The sequence below is a fragment of the Mobula birostris genome, chromosome 5 (assembly GCF_030028105.1).
Source record: "Mobula birostris isolate sMobBir1 chromosome 5, sMobBir1.hap1, whole genome shotgun sequence".
Classification (NCBI taxonomy): domain Eukaryota; kingdom Metazoa; phylum Chordata; class Chondrichthyes; order Myliobatiformes; family Myliobatidae; genus Mobula; species Mobula birostris.
Window position 1 is genome coordinate 32,606,828 of NC_092374.1, and position 15,349 is coordinate 32,622,176.

General features: G+C 39.6%; 1 protein-coding gene across 1 annotated transcript; it reads left to right on the forward strand.

The window, feature by feature from the left end:
* Positions 1–350: 350 nt before the first annotated feature.
* LOC140197218 (G2/mitotic-specific cyclin-B1-like) lies at positions 351–12,495 on the forward strand. Its single transcript, XM_072257141.1, has 9 exons — positions 351–397; positions 4,482–4,607; positions 8,437–8,562; positions 9,314–9,481; positions 10,650–10,808; positions 11,128–11,364; positions 11,688–11,828; positions 11,907–12,017; positions 12,369–12,495. Exons 1-9 carry the CDS (start codon positions 377–379, stop codon positions 12,480–12,482), a joined length of 1,203 nt encoding a protein of 400 aa, XP_072113242.1. The 5' UTR covers positions 351–376; the 3' UTR covers positions 12,483–12,495.
* Positions 12,496–15,349: the final 2,854 nt, after the last annotated feature.

Genomic DNA, 15,349 nt, shown 5'->3' on the forward strand with positions numbered 1-15,349 from the left:
TGCCAAGCAAATCCATTTTTCATTACGGTAAAATGAACAAAATACCCGCGAAAGGGAATGTGGTCTTGGTAACGCGTCTATTCTATCAGCCCGTATTGCGCCAAGTCAGAATGGCAACAAAGCACACACAAAAAAAAAGATAAAGATTTTAAAATAGACTTCAAAGAAAGGCCTATTTCCCCTTTTGTACGATGTCCCAATCGACCTCCGAATTACCTGGCGTTGCGACTGGTCGTCGGGCTCAGGGCGGATCTTTTCATCCAATCAGAACGCTAGATTGCCTATCACGAATTTGGGGGTGCATTTAAAAGAGCCGAAGAAGGTTCGAGTGAGAATGGATTACCGGTGGGTTAGGAAACGAGAGGACGCTGGGAGAATGGCTGTGCGAATCAGAAGGGTGAGGTGGACTTCATTAACGTTGCTCAAATTTTTAAGATTGGCTGGCTGAATGTAAAGTTGAGGTTAATAGCGGCTGGAGCTCTGAAAATAGGTTGGTGGCTGTGGTGTTGTGAACTGATGGGCTTCACTGTGGGGCAGGTTTTGAGGTGGCGAGGTCCTGCCCCGCCCCACCGCTTATTACAGTCACTGTATGCACCCCCAAATAAACGGAGCGGTGTTTTCAAATGTACACCCCAGTATATTTGGGCATCTACTTTGCTCTCTACCATGTTAATTGGTTGCAGAATCCTTTGCTGCTACCTAGTCAATAAAAGTAACTCTTTAATCAATGTTAAACTCTTAAACATTACCAGCCCCGTGTCGTGCAACTGCCCTTCCTCGACCTTTGGACGAATTTTGTCGTAAAGTTAATGCCAGACACGGTGTGCAGTATTTTCATTTCGTTAATGTACGCCTTGTCCTGTCTCCTGCTAATCTGCTGTTGGGACGTGGTGGAGGCTCGCGAGAATAAGAATATGCTTCATTTTGTAACTATTTTCAATTTTAACCTGTCATTAACAGCAACAATAGTCTAACGATGAATATCCCCCAAAGTATTGGATTCTTTCAATTTGCTGGCTAATGGATAGTTACTTTTGTGTGAATAGGGATATATATTAATTGGAGTGTCAACTCTAAGCTCTTATCATTTTTTCACAGATTAAGTCTCCAGCTGTGACCTTACATTCTTTCCTTAACAAAATAAACATACTTCCTTTCAGGCTCAAAAATATGATTGCTGCATCTTCTGCATTAGTAATAAAATAATTTTGCTTCAATGACTATTAAGTCTTGTCTGAATTGGACGTCATTAAACTGAATTAACTATTTGTTTTCACTTGGTAATTGGGTTGAGTAAATAAAGTAGTAACAGGTCAGAATGATGAACGTTACTAGACTTGTGACTTCCCCAACTCCTGAAAGGTAAATTTTAGTATTTTATTATGATCCATAATGAATGTCTAATCTTTTGGTTTAACTAGGTATATGTCCAGATAGGATATTCTAACTTTGTTGCAGTTCATTTGATGTGCAGAAAGTTATTATCCCGTACTAGTAATAAACAAGAGAAAATCTGCAGGTGCTGGAATACAAAGTAACACACTCAAAATGCTGAAGGAACTCAGCAGGCCAGGCAGCATCTATGGAAAAGAATAAATAGTCCATGCTTCAAGCTGGATCCCTTCGGCAGGACTGGAAAGAAATGAGAAGTCAGTAAGAAAGTTGCGGTGGGGGGGGGGGAGAGGAGAGGAAAAGAAGTACAAGGTGATGGGTGAAGTAAAGAGCTGGGAAGGTGACTGGTGAAAGAGAAGGAGAATCTGATAGAGGACAGGAGACTAGTAATAGGTTTGTTTTACACTTGACCATCAACTGGCTTCTAATTTTTGTTATTTTAAGTGTAAAACCTTAATAGCTTAAACGTATTAAGATTCTATTTAATTTGCCCAAGTCCACTTTCCTTATTGAGATCTGGGGAATTTCCTTCCAGTTTCTTGGTCAATGTTCCAAATAAAGTCCTAAGAGAGTTTTATTTGGTTTTTTTAGCGCTGGAAATAGTTACATTCCGACACGTCTCATTAGCGGGGCAGCAGTATGGTTGCATTGTTTATTCCAGGGACCAGCTGATTTGCCCTTATGCCAGCCGGTTTAGCGAGCAGAGCGGTGGGCACCCCTGCTGAAATCTGGAGGAAAAACAGAGGATGCAGAGGGGGATTACAAAGGCGAGGAAAGACGAGGCAACAGAGACTTGTGGAGAAGAGGAGTTCGGTGGGTAATAAAATGGATGAGTTGACGGCGCTAGCCAGGCGTCAGAGAATATTTCGGGAGTGCAGTGTTGTGTTTTACTGGGATTGCACGAGGACAAACCCGATCAAAACTTTTCCATGGACGGCTACCAGACCGTTCGGGCTGACTGGAAGTGCACTGAGAGCGGTAAGCGTAAAGGAGTTGGGAGCTTACTGTTCTGGTTAACAATGGATGGTGCAATCCTGGTCATATTATGATCGAGGAATGTGTTTGTAGACTGGATGTTGGACTCCAGCCATATTCCATCAAGATACAACACTGGGCCTTACGGGAGGTTGTTCCTGCCTGTGGCCATCAAACTTTGCAGCTCCTCCCATGGAGGGTCAGACACCCTGAGCCAATAGGCTGGTCCTGGACTTATTTTTCATCTCGCATAGTTTACATATTATTGTTTGTAGTTTTTGTATTGCTATATTTATGTGCTATTCTTGGTTGGTGTGGCTGTAATGAAACCCAATTTCCCTCGGGATCAATGAAGTATATCTATCTAACCTGTTTTAAAGAACTTCAGTTACACATCATAGAAAAGCATAATTTGACCTACTTTGCTAGCCATCAGTACTTTCTCGTATCCATCCCATCTTATCTGCAGTCTTCCACTATAGTGTTTCAAGTCCCTATCATTAAGTGTTGAGGGTCTCTGCTTCCACAATCCTATTGTGCAGTGTCTTCCATATCTCAGCTGCCATCCAGATAAGTCTTACTACTTAAATCGTTTCTCTCTTTCCCCCCTCATCTGAAACTTGTGTCCAATCCTTAGCCCCCTGCTAAGAGAATGTTCTTGCTGTATACTGTATCTATGCTCTCCATAGTTTCTTGATCAGGTCACTATTGGCCTTGTCGTCTTGATCACTGAAACACTTCATCCTAAGTAACATTGAAGAGATGCAGAAGAGATTCACCCCAGTGTAATAATGCCCTCCTTATAGTGTGGTGACTAGAACTGCACACATTAGTCCAGTTGGGGCTTAACTAATGTTTGGTATAGTTGCATGATGCATAAAGGCAAGTATCCTGAATGCCTTCTCTACCACCTTTGCACATCTCCCACCAGATACCTGAATATATACATTTAGAAATAACAAACTGCTGAAATGTCAACCATCCCATTGATTCTACAGATATTACCTGTTTCTCCATTTTTTTTCCCTCGAGGTCCCTCTTCCTCGGTGTTTGGGGACCTACCATTGTATAAATCCTAGTCTAATTAGCCTCACAAAATGCACCACCTTGTATTTTGTAGGATTTAAGTGCTATCTGCTCATCTTGTCAATAGATCACTATTCTATAGCCAAAGACTGTCTTCTTTCTATTGACAATGTCACCAATCTTGGTCATCTGGAAGTTGGCAATTGTACTTCATACATTAATGATTTGGATGCAGATTTGTGTTACATAAGCAAAATTTCCAGCAATGATCACTGCAGCGTTCCCATGATTACAAGCTTCCAATGGCAAACATCCCTTCCCCATCTCGTTCTCCCTTCATTACTGATCAATTTCAGATCTTGTTTACCATATCATTGCTATCTGCTGCCGTGGTCAGCAATATTCTGCCTCCTTTGACTATTTATGAGTTTAGTATGTGGTCTATTAAATTGGATTTGAATAAACATCTGGTAAATGCTCTTCCATTAATATCAAAAGTATGATCAAGAAGAGTATTGATTCAATTATTGATAGATCACTAGTATATTCTGCCTGGGACATTTTTCATTTGCAAACCTTGCTTGGTGATTTTTGAAATTGTAGAGTACATGAAATGTCAACAAATGAGGGCAAATGAGTTTATTTACTCCTTTTGTGCACCTTTGCTTCGTTAGAACATTTTGTTTTACTGTTTGCGTGCAAAATGAAATCTATTCAATATGGCACATTTTGATTTTTACCAATTCCTAGGGATTGTGCAACTATACAATCAATAAAACAACTTGGTGTAATCAACATTTTGATCATGGAAATGGTTTAAAATCATTGTGGTAGTAACTTAAGTGGTAAGAATTGGTTACTTGTACAATTTGCAGATTAAAATAACTATCTTAAAAGTTAAATGATAGAAATCTTCTACCAATCTGACATCATGATGCTTGAGTAGGTAGAATTAACCCATTGGGTCATTTAGAACTGCTGAGACTTTGAGATTGAGTTTCTGATCCATCTTCTCATCCACATGTTGAAACTTTTTATTAGTATAGTTTCAGGTTCTGCCTTGAATCTTGTGACATTGTTCTCTCCAGAATGCACGTAGTTCTACAGTGGACATCCAATCCAAGAATCTTCAAACAGTGACAGCCTTGGAACACAGAGTTGCTTTGGTGGATATCATAAATAAGCCATGTGGTGTTAAGTTTGCCCCAAAGAAGGTGAACCTGCTTTATGGATTCTAATTGCGTAACCTAAAGACTTTGTGTTAATTAGTGATTTGTCTTAAAATCCATTGTAAACTGGTGGGACTTTTATACAAAAATGGAGCTTATTGATTGGAATAGATGGTACTTCCATTTCAATGGAAGATAGTACAGATGTGGAGTGTGGTCTTCATAACATTTCTCAGCTGGAGTTGAGGGAATTAATTTAAATGTCCAAAGGATGGTAACAAGTTGGCAATGGAGAGGATGTTTGCTCTTTGCAACTCTTTAAATATTTAAATTGAAAATGTGGTTGCCTATAAGATGTGAAATGGATTTTAAAGACAGTGGTAAATGTTTTAAGGGATTGAAAGGTTACAGGGTACAAGAAGACCATGAGACATAGGGGCAGAATTAGGCCATTCATATACCCACCGATTGATTTATTTATTCCCTCCCTCCATAAGTCTGTAGCTGAGCATTCCACAAGATTCACCACGATTTGGCTTTTATTTATTTATATATATATCAAAAAAAAATCCTCCTCTCCTCTATTCTTTAAAAAGTTGCCCCTACCAGAGGGAACATCTTCTCCACATCCACCTTATCTAGTCCTTTCAACATCTGACGGATTCAATGAGATTACCACACATTCTACTGAATTCCTGTGAATACAGGCCCAAAACTGCCAAATGCTCCTCAAATGTTAACCCATTCATTCCTAGAATCATCCTCATGAACCTCCTCTGAACTCTCTCCAATGACAATGCATCCTTTCTACAATATGGACCCAGAACTGTTGACAATATTCCAAGTGCGGCCTGATGTCTTATAAAGCCTCAGCATTATCTCCTTGCTTTCACATTCTATTCCCTTGGGAATAAATGCCACATTGCCTTTATCATGGACTCAACCTGTGAATTAACCTTCTGGGAGTCCTGCACAAGGACTCAAAGTCCCTTTGCACTTAAGATGTTTGAATTTTCTCTCCATTTAGATAGTAGTCTGTACTTTTGTTCCTTTTTACCAAAGTGCATTATCATACATTTCCCAACACTATTCCATCTACCACTTTTTTGTTCATTCTTCCAATTTGTCCGTCTTGCTGCAATCGCATTGCTTCCTCAGTACTACCTACCCCTTCACATATCTTCATATCATCTGTGAACTTTGTCACAAAGCCATCAGTTCCACTATCCTCATTGACAATGTGAAAAGTAAACGTCCCAATACTGATCTCTGAGGAAGACCACTAGTCATTGGTAGCCAAGCAGAAAAGGCCCCTTTATTCCAACTCACTGCCTCCTGCCTGTCAGCCATTCGTCTATTCATGTTTCATAGGATTTTATCTTGTTGAGCAGCTTAATGTGAGGCACTCTATCAAACACCTTTTGAGAATCTAAGTAAATGACATCCACTGCCTCTCCTTTGTCCACCCTGCTTGTTAATTCCTTGAAGAATTCTAACAGATTTGTCAGGCAAGATTTCCCTTCAGAAACCATGCTGACTTTGATTTATTTTATCATTAGTCTCCAAGTACCCTGAAATCTCATCCTTAATAATGGATTGTAACATTTTCCCAGCTGCTGAGGTTAGGCTAACTGGCCTACAATTTCCTTTCTTTTGCCTGCCTTCCTTCCTTGGAGTGGAGTGACATTTACAGTTTTCCAATCCTCCTAGACCAGGGGTAGGCAACCTTGAGCACAAATCATCTTCTAGCATGTGTTATTCATTAGAGGCAAAAAAAAAACAATGTATTTAAATCAATAATTCCCATATTTCAAGTTTTTAAAATGGCATTTATCTGGCCCACTGTCCGCTCATTAATACGTGATCCGGCCCACAGAGGCAAAAAGGTTGCCGACCCCTGTCTTAGACCATGCCAGAATCGGGTGATTCTTGAAAGATCATGATAAATGCATCCATTATCTCTTCAGAAACCTCTAAGGACTCTGGGATGTAGTCCATCTGGTCTAGGTGACTTCTCCACCTTGAGACTTTTGAGTTTGCCTAGCACTTTCTCCTTTGTAATAACAATGGCACTCACTCACTTCTGCTCCCTGACACTCTCAGATCTCTGGCACTAATGTGTCTTCCACAGTGAAGACTGAAGCAAAGTGCTTATTAAATTGATCTGCTATTTCTTTGTTTTCCCCCAGTGCTACCTCACTAGCATCCTCCAGTGGTCCAATATCAACTCTTGCCTCCCTTTTGTTCTTTATATAACTGAAAAAACATTTAGTATCCTGCTTTATTATTGGCTAGTTTGGCCTCATATTTCATCTTTTCCCTGATAGCTTTTTTAGTTGCCTTTTGTTGGATTTTAAAAGCTTCCCAATCATCCAGCTTCCCACTTACTTTTGCTACCTTGTATGCCCTTTTATGCAGTCCTTAATTTCTCTTGTCTGCCACAGTTGCCTACCCCTGCTAACTGAGAACTACTTCAGGACAGACATGTCTCAGTACCTTGTGAGCCATTCTCAGAAACTTCAGTCACCTCTGCTCTGCCCTCATCCCTACCAGTATTCTCCTCCAATCCACCTGGGCAAGCTCCTCTCATGCCTCTAATTCCCTTTATTCCTTTGCAATACTGAAATGTGATTTATGCTTCTCCCTCTCAAATTGCAGTATGAATTCAATCATATTATGATCACTGCCTCCTAAGGGTTCCTTTATGTTAAGCTCCCTAATAAGATCTGGGTTATTACACGACACCCAATCTAAGATAGCCTTTCCCCTATAGGCTGAAGCACAAGCTGCTCTAAAAAGCCATCTTGTAGGCTTTCAACAAGTTCCCCCTCTTGCGATCAGACACCAACCTGACTTTTCCCAATCCCCTTGCATATTGAAGTCCCCCATTACAATCGTGACATTACACATTACATGCCCTTTCCAGTTCCCTTTACAATCTCAACCCCACGTCTTGGCTACTATTTGGAGGCCTACAGATGATTCCCATAATCATGGTTTTATTATCCTTGCAATTTCTTAACTCCTCCCACGAAGATTCAACTTTCTCAGACCCAATGTCGCCTCTTTCTAAAGATGTAATTCCATCTCTTGCCAGCAGAGCCACACCACTGCCTATGCCTTCCTGCCTGTCTTTTCTATACAAAGTATATACTTTGATGTTAAACTCCCAACTATGACCTTCTTTCAGCCATGATTCGGTGGTGCCCACAATGTCATACGGATCAATCTCTAATTGCCCCATGAGTTTGTCCACCTTATTCTGAATGCAGAGGCTTCAGTCCTGCATTCTTTTCCCTTATGAATTTTGCCTCTGAATATAGTATTAAAGTTGCAGTTAGATCAGCATGATCTTATTAAATATTACAGTAGGCTCAGAGCCAAATGGGCAGCCTACTGTTTCAATACGCATGATATCCTTTAGAACCTGAGCAGGATCTAAGGTCTAGGACTTGCTGTTTGAAATAGGATTTATTAATTTTAAAGAAATTTTCCCCACTCTATTCCGTTAGTTTAAAGGTTTCATGCTTCCAATAACAGTATATCTGGTGAAGTTCTGGTTGAACTTTCAAAGGTGTTTGCTAGCAGCATGTTGTAGACTTGCTGAAACTACAATACTTCAGGCCTTCAAGAATGTTGGACATGTCTGGTGTATAAAATTTAATAATGCCATTTGACCAATGCGAAATACGACTGCAATTCAGTATTGACCCTGTTCAAGACTTGTAACAACACAAGTATCCACTTTCTCTAAGCTGAGGGAGTAAAACCACAGGTGTAACATTTATACCTTTGAGTGTATTTTAAAATACCTGCTACTTTTAATGTTTGGTTAAAGAATCTATTAAATTTGGTTATTTGCATTCTGGTGTAGGATGAAACGGTACTTCTCCCAAAGACAATAAAATGTGTGTCTCCAAAAAAGGAACCAGCAAAGACGTGCAAACAGCCAGAGGCTCTGCCACAAGAATTCTTTCCAGAAGATTTAGTAATAATTGAGGTTTGGACTTGATTAGCAGATCTAGTAAAACCATATGTATGTTTGTCTCAAATGTTGGCCTTTGGTCATCTGGAGCATAGGGGATTGAAATAAAATGAATTCCTGTTTTTGGAAATTAAATGGAAATTTATTCTACAATTTAATTAAGATCGATTAATTATTGACAGAAAATCTTGTAATCTTGGGATTTGAGATTGTGATCTTGAGAATTTAGCAATGGGATTTTTCCTGTCTACAGAATTTTTAAAATTGGGAAAATTAATCCTTGTACTTTTTAAAATTTTGCAATTTATTAAAACTGCAGTTTTACAGCTTTCTGTGTGAAGGATTTCTCTTTAGAAGGTAACTGAGTTAGATGGACTTGTGATTTTCTAACATTCCTTTTTTTCCATATTCAAAAGGAACAATTTCTTTAGCTAATGAAAATAGTGTCTGGCAAATGTGTAGATGCTGCTTGTTTACTAAGAACAGTGCTTCAGAACAATTGGTTTAACACTTGTATAAACTGAAATATTCGGAAAGGTGTTTCGGTGGAGGGGATGTGGTATCGGTGCTGGGCTCCAAGAATTGGAATGACTTTGTCATCCACAGCCATTCTCTAAAGATAGATGTTAATTTTTCTTTTTTTGAAGGAACATGTAATTCTTAAAATCAAAACTGGCTTGAATGTTAAATTAGAAATTTAAAATGCAAGATGCTGGTCCTATGTTCAAGTTATCACTTCCTGTAACATATTGTAAATACTATACAGGTACCACCATCTCCAATGGACATTTCAGTGTGCATGTCTGAAGAACTGTGTGATGCCTTCTCTGTCTCAATCCTTCCTGTTGAAGATGTTGATATAAATGATGGCAACAACCCAGTACTCTGCAGTAACTACGTTAAAGATATCTACAAGTATTTAAGACAACTAGAGGTTGGTCTTGAACTTTAAAGTGGATCCAAAGCACTACAGTACAAACCACAGAATAGACTATTAATAATGAAAAAAATTGAGACAGGGGTAAAAGCTCTTTTAATCCTAGGATCTTGAATTTAGAGTGTAACTCTGGGCTATTAACTGGCTAGGGAAGTGTGCCTGTAAACCAGTGGCAAAAATAGTAAACTTCTGGAAGATATCAATGGATCAGGCAGCTTCTGTGAAGGGCAAGAGCAATTAATAGTTTGGTTCAATACCCTTTATTTGTTCCAGATGGACAGCCTCAAACTTGGACTGCCCATTTTCTTCCTGACCCACCAAGCTCCCCCAGCAATTTCGTTGTTGTACCAGATTGCAACATCTGCAATCTTGTCACCTTTAAACCAATGCACCTGAAGTCTTAAACACTGTTGCTCCATCTTTTACATTACTTGGATTTCTAAGCTTGTGTAAGATGGTAAATTTGTAGCTAGATTTGAAGAGGTGGGATTTGTGGACGTGAAGCAGCCAGGGTCTTGGAGCAGCCTAGGACTTTCAGTTAACCTGACCAGTAGCAAATGAAGCTTTGATGAGATGTGCTGTACTGTTTTGTATGGGATAAATTATTTGCTAGAGAGAGGCAACTATGAATATGCTGCTGAGCTAATTTCCAAGAGATTGCTAAGTTCCAAGAACTGTCCTGTTTCTTTGAGCTACATGATTGTTGTGGAAAGCACTGAACTGGTATCAAAGGTATATCTGGTAAGAGCATTTTGCAGCAAAATTATGACAACTAAGTGGATATTTGCTTGAGCACTTGGGTTATTGAATGGGGCTTGAGTAGATAAGTCTTGCCTAATGATTAGGATCTTCCTGTGGAAAGATATGATCAAATGGCCTGAAAGATGGCTTGTTTATTTGGTATGTAGCTTTCTTGGTTGTGAAGTGCCCAAAGATAAGTATGCACTAGCTTCTATTATGCACTAGCTTCTATTATTGGAGTCTGGCATAACATTCCATAAATCAATTCTGTCATTTCGACTATTCTAATATGTTACTCAGTGTTTTTAATATGATTGAAGTTTCCAATTCTATTTTTAAAATTGAAAATCCTATCAAATTGTCATGAAACATCAACTTTTGTAGCTTTGTTACTAAAATACATGACTGGTCCTTCCTCATACAGGTTGAGCAGGCAGTGCGACCAAACTACTTGGCTGGGAAAGTGATAACTGGAGCCATGCGTGCTATCTTAATTGACTGGCTTGTGCAAGTTCAAGTAAAATTTAAGCTACTTCCAGAAACACTCTACATGACTGTGTCCATCTTGGACAGGTTTCTCCAGGTAAGGATTCCTGAGGGGAAATGGAAAATGCCTAACTACGCATCTATTTTGGTCCTTGGATAAGCACTTGAAAGAAATGTACCATTTAAAATACAAATGGAGTGAGCATTTTTCAAAACAATAACTTGTTTCTGAATTGAGTCTGGCATCACCATGAGTTGAGTATATAATGCTTTCTGCTTTCCAACTTCCCAATTTTTTAAAAAATAAAGCTTAATTGTGAGTAGCTCTGTAATTCTTGGATGAAATAAATGTTACCAATACAATTAAAGGCAGAAGAAATTCTGAACTTTCATTCATTATGGACTACTTTTCTTAGGATAACTCAGTAACCAAGAAAAATCTGCAACTTGTTGGTGTCACAGCAATGTTCATTGCTTCTAAATATGAAGAGGTTTATCCTCCAGAAATTGTGGACTTTGTCGTCATCACTGATAATGCCTATACTACTGCTCAAGTACGGCAAATGGAGAGGTGGATATTGAAGAAACTCGGCTTTTCTCTTGGCAAGCCAGTCCCACTGCACTTCCTCAGAAGGGCATCAAAAGTTGCAGATGTAAGCATTTTCCTATAATTTGATGGTTTTTGTCAAAATGCTGGTTTTAATGTCCCAGAAGATGGTCTCTCACAATCAATATAGAACAAAATTGAGCTTTTCCAAAATTAAGTGTCCTGTTGTAAACAAGTTAATAGTTCTAGCAGTAATTGTGATTGTTAAACTGTATCTTGTGTATTCTTGTTTCCACATTTCCATGAATTCTGTATGGTTTAAAAAGCTGTGCAATATGACACCTCCATGATCAACTTTCCATGATTAACTAGTGGAATATTTCAGCTCTGAAGTTGCATTATCATCTGATATTTAACCTCTTGATGTAGGTTAGTGCAGAACAACATGCTCTTGCCAAATACCTAATGGAACTGACAATGGGGGATTATGACATGGTACATTATCCTCCCTCCCTGATTGCAGCAGCAGCCATCCACCTTGCTCAGAAACTCTTTAATTCTGGAGAATGGGTGAGTACCTTTTGAGTATTGACAATAGTTCTGGTTTGAACCAATGTACGTACAACACATAATCACTGTTGTTTTTAGACTCCCCTCTTGCAGTATTACCTCTCATATGAAGAAGAGGATTTGCTTCCAGTTATGCAACACATGGCAAAAAATGTTGTCCAAGTCAATAACTGTCTCACCAAGCATATGGTAAGTTTGAAACTTGGGCTAGCTTGGCAATAGTTGACATTCTTCAAAATGAGTCTTTAGTTGAATTTGGCACACGACATCCTTGCCTGCAGTGGAGAAAAATGGCTTTAAAATATCCACAAGAGCCTTCTGACTGAACTAAATGTTCAGTCAATGTGCTGCACTGTTCAGTCTTGTCAAAAATCAAGTGTTTAAATTAACTGGATGCAAACATGCAGTAGTTCATAAACAAGAATGCAGAGACTAAAGTCTAAGTAAATGCCTCAGACAATACAATGTTTTCTAAGCTGCATTAACCATAATTCTAGCAAGCTAGACTTTTATAAATTGAAACTTTTTTCTTTCATGCAGACTGTTAAGAACAAATATGCTAGAAAGAGTGAACTAAGGATCAGCACCATCTTGCAACTGACATCAGTCCTGATTTTCAATTTGTCACGATCACTAATCTCCAAACAACTTTAAAGTAGTATGTCTATACTGCTTGAACTTGTTGCTGGCGGTGTCTTAACTAATTTATTATTTTATGTATTTTAATCAATAAAGAATTTCTTATGAAGGCCTATGTTTGTATTGCACTTTCATGTCACTCCAGTAGCAGTACTGAATTAGACTAATTGTCCTGCTGGCCTCTACTTGTAGACTTGCCCATACAATGCTGGATGGCTTTGAAGTTGTAAACTTTATTTCTAACCTCTAGCCATCTACACTTACACTGGACACAAAGGTTGGCTAGGATGTTAGAGCAACAGGAAAGATGAGCAAATAAATAGCATATGACACTAATGTCAAGGTATTGCGTTTTTGGAAGTTAAACCAGGGCAGCGTATACAGGTTAAATAACAGGGCACTGGAATGTTGTAGATCTGAGGGTATAAGTACATTTTTACCAGGAAAAATAGTGACAGGTATATAAAGTGAAGGTATGGCACACTTGTATTAATCAATAAGGCATTGAGTACAAGAACTGAGTTGTATTACAGCCATTTAAAACATTAGTGAGACAACACTTAGAATATTGTGTGCTATTCTGATTGTTATTGTATTAGGAAGGGTGTGATTAAGGTAGAAGGAACAAGATTCACAAGGATGTTGATGGGACTGGATGGCTTGAGAGAGACTTGGATCTTGTAGAGATTTATGTATTATTTTTTTTTTAAAAATCATGAGGGACATGGGGAGGTTCCCAGGATGGGTGAATTTTAAATGAGGGCAGAGTTTTAATAAACAGAGGGGAAGGATTTAAATAGGGACTGGAATTGTTTCCACACGGTACAGCAGTGCTAGTAAGGTTGTGGACCTATAGAATTTTCTATTTCTGCACAAATGACCAAAATGTGATCAGATCATCATGCAAGTCCTAAAACTAGAAAGGGAACCCAAGTGAATAAATAACACAAACATTATACTTGTTTATTGAGAAAAATGAACTAATATTTATTTATTGGAAAAAGTATGTGAACCTTTGCCTGCAGTAACTGGTGTCACCCCTTGTACACAAATAACTTCAACCAAACATTTCTGGTCCTACACATTGGCTTGGAGGTATTTTGGGCCATTTCTCCTTGCAAAACTGCTTCAACTCTGGGATGATGGTGGGATTCCTTACATGTCCTGCTTGCTTCAGGTCTGTCCACCACATTTCTATAGGATTAAGGACTTTGATTGGGCCATTCCAAAATACAAATTTTCTTCTTTTTAAATCATTCTGTTGATTTATCCTTGTCTTTCAGACCATTGTCTTGTTCCATTATCTAACTTCTATTAAGCTTCAGGTGACAGACTACTGCCCTGACATTTTCCTGTAAAATGTCTTGATACAATTTTGAATTCATTGTTCCCTTAACGATTGCAAGCTCTCCAGGCCCCGAGGCAGCAAAGCAGCCCCAAACCATGATGCTCCTTCCACCATGCTTTTAGTTGGGATGAAGTTTTTGCATTTGTGTGCAGTGCCCTGTTTTCTTCCAAACATAGCAAGGTGCATTTCTGCCAAAAAGTTACTTTTCCCTCCTCCATCCACAGAACATTGTCCTTGAAGCATCGTAGAACATCCAGGTGCTCTTTTGCAAGCTTGAAATGTGGTGTCCTTTCATAAACCTGATTCTTATTTGGTGTTTTCTTTTGTGGATACAGGAACAGAGACTTTAGCAAGTTCTAAAGTTTTCTGAAGGTCTTTTGCTCTTACCCTTGGGTTCTTTTTCAGCAGATTGCATATGGTGTTCTTGGTGTGATCTTTGCAGTATGGCCACTCCTAGGGAGAGTAGCAAGAATACAGGATTTCTACCATTTGTAGGCAATTTCTCTTGCTGTGGGCTGAAACACTGCAAAAATGTTTTTGTAACCTTTTGCAGCTTCGTGGAAGGCTACAATTCTTCTAGGGTCATCAAAGTTGTTTTGACGGAAGCACCGTGTGCATAAACAGATTTCTTGAGAAGAGCAGGCTCTGATTCAGTAATGTGACTGTCCTTTTTTTTGGATCAATCCTATCTTGCCCTAAATTTCAAGTCCCCATCAAATATGGTGAATGTCTTCGATGGTGAGTGTCTCCACTTCAACAATCCTGTGATCTGTGTCTTCTATATTTGAACTACCACCCGGATGAAAAATCTCATCGCAATTGGAACACCTGACTCCATATAGTTTTTCGTAGAAGGCATTACCTCAGAGGTTCACACTTTTTCCAACAAATACGTGTAATAGTGGATCATTTTTCTCAACAAAAACATACTTGTGTGGCGACCCACTTTCTGGCACATAGGAACCGGCTCACAACAGCGCGCGCAGGCAGAGGGCCGGCCCCGAAAAGGGCGCCAGACCATCTTCACCAGCAGGGGGAAAATCCCGCGCGCGGGAAGGGCCTGGGAATTACATTCCCCACAGCAATCCCGCCCAGGGAGGGCGGGAACGGGAAGGCTTTAAAGCGGGCCGCGAAGTTTGAATAAATCTCTTTCATCGCAACTCTAACTCACCGACTCCGTCCGTGTGGTTATTCTAGCGCTGTGTGTAGCACATCGCTACAATTGGTGACCCCGACGGCCCAAACGATATTTGGACCAGAGATGACCGACGCTGCAACTGTTCACGCAGGTTCGTTAAAACTGCCAAGCTTCTGGATGCTGCGACCCCAATTATGGTTCGGACAAGCAGAAGCACAATTCCACATTCGGCAGATAACCTCGGAGTCCACTCGCTACTACTACGTGCTGAGCTCACTCGACCAGGAGACTGCTGCACAAGTTGAGGAGTTTATACAGTCGCCCCCGGAGGATGGCAAATACACAGCATTCAAAGCCCTGCTCATAAGGACTTTCGGACTCTCACGGCGTGAACGA

Excerpts from the sequence above, each read along its gene's own strand:
- LOC140197218 (XM_072257141.1), top strand. The coding sequence starts at position 377 with ATGGCTGTGCGAATCAGAAGG. Across the intron at positions 398-4,481 it reads TGGCTGTGCGAATCAGAAGG|AATGCACGTAGTTCTACAGT; the intron begins GTGAGGTGGACT and ends TGTTCTCTCCAG. Across the intron at positions 4,608-8,436 it reads TTAAGTTTGCCCCAAAGAAG|GATGAAACGGTACTTCTCCC; the intron begins GTGAACCTGCTT and ends ATTCTGGTGTAG.